The sequence below is a fragment of the Vigna unguiculata genome, chromosome 11 (genome assembly GCF_004118075.2).
Source record: "Vigna unguiculata cultivar IT97K-499-35 chromosome 11, ASM411807v1, whole genome shotgun sequence".
Classification (NCBI taxonomy): domain Eukaryota; kingdom Viridiplantae; phylum Streptophyta; class Magnoliopsida; order Fabales; family Fabaceae; genus Vigna; species Vigna unguiculata.
In genome coordinates, this window is record NC_040289.1 from 31,528,854 (window position 1) to 31,539,338 (window position 10,485).

General features: G+C 30.7%; 1 protein-coding gene across 2 annotated transcripts; it reads left to right on the forward strand.

Annotated features, from left to right (window-relative positions):
- Window positions 1-748: 748 nt before the first annotated feature.
- On the forward strand, window positions 749-5,855 carry LOC114169988 (G-type lectin S-receptor-like serine/threonine-protein kinase At4g03230). Of its 2 annotated transcripts, none has more exons than XM_028055417.1 (8): window positions 749-2,394; window positions 2,812-3,315; window positions 3,580-3,723; window positions 3,832-4,043; window positions 4,131-4,341; window positions 4,444-4,681; window positions 4,999-5,149; window positions 5,258-5,855. In XM_028055417.1, the coding sequence occupies exons 1-8, from the start codon at window positions 1,071-1,073 to the stop codon at window positions 5,564-5,566; spliced, it is 3,093 nt and encodes a 1,030-aa protein (XP_027911218.1). In that variant the 5' UTR covers window positions 749-1,070; the 3' UTR covers window positions 5,567-5,855. The 2 variants fall into 2 exon arrangements, with proteins under 2 accessions (XP_027911218.1, XP_027911217.1); XM_028055416.1 differs by having other exon boundaries at window positions 751-2,394; window positions 3,577-3,723.
- Window positions 5,856-10,485: the final 4,630 nt, after the last annotated feature.

Sequence of the window (10,485 nt, forward strand, 5' to 3'; positions counted from 1 at the left end):
TTCGTTGGGTGTCAAAGATCAAAAGATCTTTCTTAGATATACTTCTAGAATGCTATAGATATAATTGTCTTTTGTTATTTTTCGCTAATTTTATTCTCTTCCTTTTTTCTTATTATGCTCATAAATTGGGTTTTTTACAGCAAATGTTTTTTGTCTTGGCGTGGCCACCTTTCAAAACATCATCTAGAAGCTGATGCCTCTGAAGAAAAAAGGGTTTTGGATAAGAAATTTCGTAAAATACCGAATCAATAACAGCTGAATGATAAAAGCATATATAATTCTCTCTTCTATGAATCTTGCTTGACATAACATGTTATTCCCAACCAGCTACAGATAACTCAAGTTTTTCATCACAGGGAAAAAACTTAGAGATTATGAAAATAATATTTTGACAATTAAATTTTGATAATTTTTTTATTTTAAAAAATATTATTTCAGATTTTAAATTATAAAAAAAATTGTCAAAAAATAATAAAATGTACATGCTATATAAATATCTTCAAATGAATGGCACTTGCCAGTGGATGTTGAAAAAAAAGTAAGCAAGGGACCCAGATGAAAAAGATAACGTTGACAAAAATGAACGAATTTGGCCATATTATTTATTATTATTCAAGATCGAAAATAATAAATTATATATCAATCATATTGCAAACCATTATTCTAGTGGTTCATTATAATTTACAGGATGCTTCAATGCCTGGGCTTTTGGCCTAGAACGATCCTAACACCAAAATTCCAAAGCATATCAGTAGCATGCAAAGCTCTTGAAACTTGACTGCAGAAATCGTAAACATATTTAGACTATGAGATAGATAGTATCATTACACCTTTTTCTGAAGGGGCTATAATGTCACAATGCATAAGGCATAATTAAATTAAATCCTACCGAAATAAGAGTCAATTGCTCCACCAATAGACATCAAAAGCAGAAAGTGCTATCGACAAACTTTACATTCGGTGGTGTTTGAATTCAACTAGAGGGAGAAATCCATGGAAAAATTGGGTGACTGGCATAATGTGAACTCTATTTTAAGAAAAGAAAATATCAAACGTTTGAGTTCTGTCAAATGGTGAACACCAAGAGAAAGACCAGAAGGATAGTTATCCTTAACTGGTCCTCCAGTTTCATGCTGTCTATCTTCCTCTTCTGCTCATTGCTTTTCACTTTTAGTTTTAAGCATTGCTCAGCCAAAGATGCTATAACCATTAACAACTTCTTGCAAGATGGGGAAGGGGATACTCTAATTTCAAAAGGAGGAAAATTTGAGCTGGGATTTTTCACTCCTAATGGCAGCTCTAGTGGGAGAAGATATGTGGGAATATGGTACTACAAGGTGACTCCTTTAATAGTTGTGTGGGTTGCTAACCGAGACAACCCACTTCTAGATTCTTGGGGTGCTTTTGGCATTGGAGAAGATGGGAATCTAAAGATTTTGGACAGAAGGGGGAAAGCCTACTGGGGCACAAAACTTGAAGGATCATCTTCACAACACAGAACAGTGAAGATAATGGACAGTGGGAACCTTATTGTTAGTGATGAAGTTGAAGGCCAAGGGGATCATCTGGTGAAGATTCTGTGGCAGAGTTTTGCTAATCCTACAGACACATTCCTTCCTGGAATGAAAATGGAAGGCAATTTAGCACTGACATCATGGAGAAGTTATGAAGACCCTGCACCAGGGAACTTCACTTTTGTGCACTGTCAAGGGGAGAACCAGTTCGTGATATGGAAGAGGTCCATCAAGTATTGGAAAAGCAGTGTTACAAGTAGGTTTTCAGGAAGTGATGAGATGTCTCCAGCAATATCTTACTTGCTGTCAAATTTCACCCTGAGAGTATCCCCAAACGACACTGTTCCCTTTCTGACTCCAGCACTATATCGTGACACAAGGTTGGTCATGACTCACTGGGGTCAACTTAAGTACATGAAGATGGATTCAGAGAAAGTGTGGTTGTTGGTTTGGGTGGAGCCAAGAGATAGATGCAGTGTGTTCAATGCCTGTGGAAACTTTGGAAGCTGTAATAGCAAGTATGATTCCATGTGCAAGTGTTTGCCTGGGTACAAGCCTAATTCTATTGAGAGTTGGAATGCTGGAGACTTTTCAGGTGGATGCAGCAGAAAAACAAATGTCTGCAGTGGTGATGCTAAGAAAGCTACATTTTTGAGTTTGAAAATGATGAAAGTAGGGAACCCGGATGCTCAATTTAATGCCAAGAATGAAGAGGAATGCGAATCAGAGTGCCTCAATAATTGCCAGTGCTATGCATATTCGTATGAAAGCACTGAAAAGGATACTGTTTGCTGGATTTGGTATGAGGACTTGAACAATCTTGAAGAACAGTACGAGAATGGGTGTGACCTGCATGTTCGCATGGCATTTTCTGATATTGGTATTCCTTTTCATGACCATCTTAAATCCATGCAATCTCTTCACTGAAGTGTATATATGTATATAAATATAATAAAATCACCACCTATATACCCATAAATTTTTTACATGAATCTAACCTTACAAATTCTGTTCCAATCACCCTTAATATCCATATGTTTTTTAAATAACCAATAGCACTCAAATGCATTGGTTATAAACCTGATTTTGAAGCACTCGCACAAGGTAAAATCTATGCAATGGACTTTGTAATTAAGTTCAATTTGTTACATGTAAAACAAGAAGTAGTGCTTAGTAAGTAAATCAAAGATATATTACAAAACAGTTTGGGATTAGGCAACTAAATATGTGAATACACTCATCAAATATTGTGTTACAAATTATTGTTTATGAAGTGGCAGAGATTGTTCTTCTGCAGAATCCACTGGGAACAGCTGTGGAACTTGTGGTACAAATTTCATTCCATATCCCTTAAGCACAGGACCAAGTTGTGGTGACCCCATGTACTTCAGTTTTCAATGCAACAACTCTTCTGGTGAGCTTGATTTTAAAACTCCTGGGGGAACCTATGAAGTGATTAGCATAAACCCAGACACACGAAAGTTCTTGATCCACAGAAAAGATGTACTTAACTGTGATCAGGGTTCAAGGGATAAGTTTCTGTCTCTCAACCAGTCATTTCCATTTCACCTTACTGGCTATTGTCATGCTGATCCAAGCATTTTTAGTTCTAATGCTTCCATGAAACAAGGAGTAGAAATAGAATTCAGTTGGGAGCCCCCAATTGAGCCTATGTGCTCTTCGTTATTGGACTGCAAGGAATGGCCAAATTCAACTTGCAACACTACCAGAGATGGCAAGAAGAGATGTCTTTGCAACACAAACTTTATTTGGGATGGATTGAAATTAAACTGCACTCAAGGTAATCTACATATCTTCATTCCCTCTTCATGTTCATAGATATGCTTGTTTTGTAGTGTGTAATATTTATCCCTCTACATATCATGCATACTTATTATACAGAACAACTAATACCTTTGTTTTGCTTTCTAAAACTACCTATACCTTTGTTTCAACCGAGCATTACCTGCAACTTTTTCAACTATAAATTCATTATTGATCAACACTTTCATGAAATGTTGTGTGAGCTTTGTTTATGCATAAATGTCATTTTTTTATGCAGAAGGCAATAATATCTATCAATCAGAAAGGACACTGTCCTTACCAAAGATCATTGTAATTACTTTTACAACTGCGATTGGTTTAATTCTTCTGTCAACTACTGTTACATGTGTTTACTTGAGGAAAAGAAGACAGAGCAAATCACAAGGTAACTTAATTTTTTGCGCTTATTCATGAAAAAAAAAATCCCAATATAAGGTGATACTTCATCAGCAGTAGCCTGCAACTCAGACTCAGTTAATCTGTTTGACTTCAGATAGCAGGGGATATGTTCAGAAAAACTCAGGGATTAACTTGTATGACAGTGACAGATATGTCAGAGAATTGATTGAATCTGGTAGGTTCAAAGAAGATGATGCACAGGCCATAGATATTCCATTTTTCCATTTAGAAAGCATACTAGGGGCCACTAACAATTTTGCAAATGCCAACAAGCTTGGACAAGGAGGGTTTGGTCCTGTCTACAAGGTAATCAAGAACTTCTTGACATTTACCATTTTCTTTTCCAATATCATGATGATAGTAGGAATGGTTAACTTTTTTGTATACTGTCAGGGAAAATTTCCTGGAGGACAAGAAATAGCAGTGAAGAGACTCTCAAGTTGTTCTGGACAAGGTTCGGAAGAATTTAAAAACGAAGTTGTGTTGATTGCAAAGCTTCAACACAGAAACCTGGTGAGACTTCTGGGGTACTGTGTGGAAGGAGATGAAAAGATGCTGGTATATGAATATATGCCAAATAGAAGCTTGGATGCTTTCATTTTTGGTAAGACTCTTTTTTTGCATTTGAAGTACACTTTATTAGGTCAAAATTATATCTTGAAGAAGACTAATAATACCATATTTCATGCCCCTAATGCACTACAAGACGAGAAGCTGTGTGTTCTATTAGACTGGGATGTGCGCTTCAAGATTATTTTGGGAATTGCTCGAGGGCTCCTTTACTTGCATGAAGATTCTAGGTTGAGGATTATTCATAGGGACTTGAAAACAAGTAACATTCTTCTAGATGAAGAGAAGAATCCTAAAATCTCAGACTTTGGCTTGGCCAGAATATTTGGAGGAAAAGAGACAGTAGCTAACACAGAAAGAGTGGTTGGAACATAGTAAGTAGCTAAAAACTCAGTAAGTTTCATGTCACAGCATGATTCAGTGTTTTTAAGCATAAGAACAATATTATTACTATTTGGTAAATGTGATATCTTTTACTCACATTTCAAAAACAGTAATCTATTTCTGGTCCTTGTATTGGATAGATATGGTTCTTGGTTATCGGATAGATATTTCAATAGCACAGATCAGAAACAAAACTACACCATATTTCATAAATACAAGAATCAGAAACATATTTTTCTGACACTCTACCAAATGATTTCCACCCAGATTCTTATTTGGTCTACATTTCACAAATTTTGTAATGCAGTGGATATATGTCTCCAGAGTATGCTCTTGATGGACATTTTTCAGTCAAATCTGACGTCTTTAGCTTTGGTGTGGTGGTACTTGAGATTATCAGTGGGAAAAGGAACACAGGATTTTATCAAGCAGAACATAAACTGAGTCTTCTGGGATATGTAAGTAATGTGAATGTGTGTTTCTGGTATATGCAATAAACAAACACTATATGTTCCAGCACATAGCTGTTAGCTACTGATACATTCCACTCTTTGATTCATTTTCAGGCATGGCTTTTGTGGAAAGAAGGAAGGGAACTGGAATTCATGGATCAAACACTAAGTGAAACATGCAATGCAGATGAATGTTTGAAATGTGTGAATGTGGGGCTTTTGTGCTTACAAGAAGATCCAAATGAACGTCCTACAATGTCAAATGTGGTGTTCATGCTTGGTAGTGAATCTAACACTCTTCCAAGTCCTAAGGAACCAGCCTTTGTTATCAGAAGATGCCCTTCAAGTAGAGCATCTACTTCGAGTAAACTTGAAACGTTTTCACGTAATGAATTGACGGTCACTATAGAACATGGGAGGTAGAAAATTATCCTTGGCCAAAATATCTAGAACATGTAATTTCTCAGTTATTGCTTGCCACTTTCTCATGATCCATTCCTCCTCTAAGTGGGGTTACTTGAAATGGTCAATTAGGAAACTTCTCATGAATTTCATATTTGGATGGATTGTGTGGAATTGAAAAAAGGGCCTAAACAAGTTTGTTTCTTTTGCATTCATTGCTTAGTACCAGAAAGAAAGCTCGAAGACAAACAAGACTAGGTTAATGGTCAACCCCTTTTTGAGATGGGGCAACTATTCAACAAAGGGCAACTATTCCACCAAGTTCATGGGATACTGAAATAAAAATAAAACTAAAGATGAACAATTTTGTTGTCATTGTAGTCTAGTTATGATCATTTTTATATTGTATATAAAAAGTTGTCTTTTTTTTTTCTTTTATATTATTTGGAGTTGTTGATGGAAAAAAATGTCACTTGCAATAATTAAAAACAAGGGTTGTGTCTGTTCGTTAGTATTTAGTCAAAAAATATATTTTACTATTTGAGAAAATACTCTCAGACAAGTCATTCTACTGCAAATTAAAAAGAAGAATTTTACGTTATTTTAAAAAATAAATTGGGAAAAGCACTTTGTATTAATGCATTAATCTCATTCTTGATATTAAAATATTTAACATAATATTTAATATTTTAATCTTTCAAATATATTCTCCTAATGATTTTATTTCTTATTTATTTGTAATATGCATTGCTTATATTATAATGCAACTTTATTATATTTGAGCAAAGTCTAATATTCATCTTTTTTTTTATCGAAAAAATTATTTGAGAATTATGTTATTTTTATTGATGAGTTTTCTCTTAGACAATTCTTTTATCAGAATACACCATAGCACATATGCAATGTGAAAATATTTGTTGCAAAGATAAAGCTGTAAACTTCATAGTAAAATTAGTTTGTGAATATTTTAAGCATGAATGTGTGCAGGAAATTTGTTGATGCCCCTCCTTTTGTTCATGGGGACATTTGTAAAATTATTTTTTATCTTCCTCTTAAATCTTAATGTATTATTCTAGTCTTTTGAAAAATTAGAAAGGGCCGAATTCGCAAATAGAAAAGATCTTCACAAAATATCTCTTAATTATATTAGATGTATCAATTAACTTTACTTAATTGTATCAGTTACTAACTTTATACAAAATATATACATAGAATGTGTTTCAAATTTATAAAAAATAATAACGATAAGAAAGTAATAAGTAAATCACATTTTAGAATATTTTTAAAAATAGACATTTCATAAAATTTTATCTATATGAATAAACTATAAAATAATTTAAATTAATATAAACTTTTGTAAACACGATCTTGGTAAAAAGTAAATTTTCATCTAATATGAAGTTTTAAGTAATTTTTTTTAATTGAAAGTTATTATTGATAGAATAATTATGGTATGCTGTAAGATGCAATTTGATGAATTCTTAAATAAATAAGACTACTAGGATGGTGATTGATCCATGCGTGCATTCAAGAAAAAAAAACAGGCATGCTTGTTTTATTGAAAGAATATTCTAAAAAGTATTTAAAAATAAAAAGAATTTTTATACATAATAACATGATTTAAACCTTATTAAGATTTGATACAAATCGATTTCCATATTGCAAGTTTCATAAAAGATAAATTTATTTATCGTAGTTCAAATTAGTATGGGAGATAGATATGGATGAACGATTTTAATATTAATTAATTATTTTTTTAAAAAATAAAAAATATGATAAAGAAAAAGTGTATCATCAAATATTTAATATATTTTTATTTTTTAATGTAAATATTTATAAATAAATTATAATCGTATATATCTTTTATTTTGTAAAACTCAAAATATTTATTAAGATTACAAATATTAATAAAATAAAACTGATAAAATTAAAATATAGTTTTAAACAATTATATAAAAAAAAAACGAGTATCTAAGTTATAAAATATTTAAATGTCCTTCTATTTTTTTTCTCTAAATTCTAACTAAATATTTTTTTTATACACTAATAAAAATCATAATACACTACTTGAACGAAATTTAGAGATGACAAATAAATTTATCCTGGTACGTATTGTCTGAACTCATTCCCGTTTTGACGAAAAATTTCCATATTGACTAGGTATGGGTATGGAGAATCATGACTTTTTCAATTGGGTATGAGAATGTATATATCCCGCCATATCTCTGTTACCGTTTAAATTATTAAAATATTCATAATTAATTAAGTAACGTGTATATATATATATATATATTCTAATTATTTGGTTTGTCATTAAATTCATTCGCATCTCCAATATATTTTTCATTTTATCATAAACTTTAAGTAATTATGTTAAAATGATGTACGTCAATTAAATTTTTTTTATATCTCACATTTGAATATTTTTATTTATTGTATATTTTCATACATGAGAATGTTTAATACTCTCAATTTAAGTGTTTAATAACATAAACCTCTCATTTACTAGGTAATATAAAAAAAATTACTTATTATTATTACTTTTTGTTTTATTTGAAGAACTTTTTTGTTTCGTTAAATCATTTTTTGTTATTTCTCAACAATTGAGTATATATGTTGATATTTGAAAAGTTTTCTTAGATCTTCAATATATTTTTCATCTTATCATACCTTTAATTATATATTTATTTTTCTTTGTGCGATTTCTTTCAATATTCTCTCAAATTGTTTATAAGACACACATTAATTTTTTAATATTTTTATTTGTTGTTTATTTTCATCATGTAGAATAATATTTCGATATATTTTATCTAATTATTTTATATTCTCTAACTCATTATCAATCATAATGTAATTTTTTCACTATAATTGTATAAATAAATTTTATTTATTACAATATAAAAATTTAATGTAATTTCCATGAATATTTTTTATCACCATCCAACATATATTGGAGTTCAAAAGATACAAAATCTATATTTAACTTTTATTATTTGTTCTTTGTGTCATTTTGATCAAGTGATGTATTATAAATTTTATTAGTGTATAAAAAATAGATTCTTTTGAATTTAAAAAATTGAAGTAAACAAACATTTAAAATATATTTTAATTTGAATATTTGTTTTCCTTTTATACCTTTTTAAAAACATTTTTAAATTTTATTAACTAGGTTTCATTCATGTTTGCAAATTTAATAAATGTTTTGTTTATCATGAAACTTTATTTGGTATTCTAATATAAAATGTAAACAATTATAATTTATTTCAAAGTATTTTATATTGAAGAAACAACCATCTTCCTAATATTTAATATTAGATAATATTATGGTTCCTTTACCGTAATTTTTTTTCTATTTTATAAAAATTAATTAAAATTAATATTGAAGTAGTAATAAAACGGGTACGGGTATGAGTACGAGATTATACTTGTTACTCGGTGGGGATGGGGATGGGTTGAGACAAAAGTTTGATACCCATTGGTAGGGATGTCAAAAAAATTCGTACCCGCGGATATCCGCGGATAAAACCCGCAACGCGTAGAAAACGAATATTAAAAATGGATACCCGCTACCCGCAGGTACGGGTATTTTTGATACCCACATGTTAACGGCGCGGGTACTGATATCATAGTATCCGTACCCGTGGATACCCGTACCCGCTAAACTTTAATTCACAAAAATATCCTCCTATATATATATATATATATATATATATATTAGTAAAAAACATTATAAGTCTTCATTCAGTAATGGTGGTCGGATTCTTACTCCACATCGGAGTTGCTTCTAGATACTGGGGAGGCATTGATGTGTTTCCAAGACTAGTTATGGACCAACATGGAAGGTAATGAAATTAACATTTTTATTTAGATATTTTAATTAAGTGATTGTTATAAATTTTTAATGAACTTCTTACGTTTTCAGGCTCTTCTAGATTAAATTTGGACAACATGAAACTTTATACAATGTTGCAAGATGTGGACATGGATGAAGTTAGTAATTTTTTTAATATTTCATTCAAAAATAAATTACAATATAAATTGTTAGCGATTTTTTATTTGTTTGTTTTTCAGGAATCAACCAAAGAAAGTGGGTTTGTTGATCTGAGCACTAGTTATGATTAAATATTTGTTTTTTTCAATATTTTTGTAAATACCTGCGGATACCCGTGGATACCCGCGAATATGAAAAAATAGGCGGGTACTCGCATGACGAATACTCGACGGATATGGGTACGGGTACGGGGCGAATATTTATCCAGCGGGTAGGGTACGAGGGAGTTACTATTCGTACCCTACCCACCCCGTTGACATCCCTACAACGGCGGACCTACTCGATGTTAGGGGGGAGCCACGACTCCCCAAAAAGTTTTGAAATTTATTTTTTTTATATATTTTTTTTTATTTTTTAAAATTATATTTATATATTATTATTTATATTAAGTTTATATTATGAAAAATTATAATAAAAGATAAAATAAAAAGTTTAATGGAGATATTGATTTATAAAAGAGATTAGAATTTCTTTTTCTATCTATAAGAACTTTCTATAATGTAAATTATCATAAAAATGTGTGAAAAGAAATAAATACAAAGAAATAGATTAGAAAATAGAGATTGGGGAACACATTGATTGAGATTGAAGTATAAATTCTCCGATGATTTCTCACATATCAAGGTTAGTATCTTATTATAATTTATATATGTTAAATTTACAATTCTTTTTAGGATGTTTCTCCCAAATTAAGTTTATTCCAAATGAGTATAAACCCTAATTTTGATTTTAGAGATTGTTTTATGAAATTTGTATGAACCTTAATTATAATTTTTCCCAAATTATTATAACCCTTAATTATGAAATTTAGGGATTTTATGTTTTCTACTGCCTATGATAAATTTTTTTAAAATTTTGAATTTATATAGTGTTGCTTATTTAATTAAAG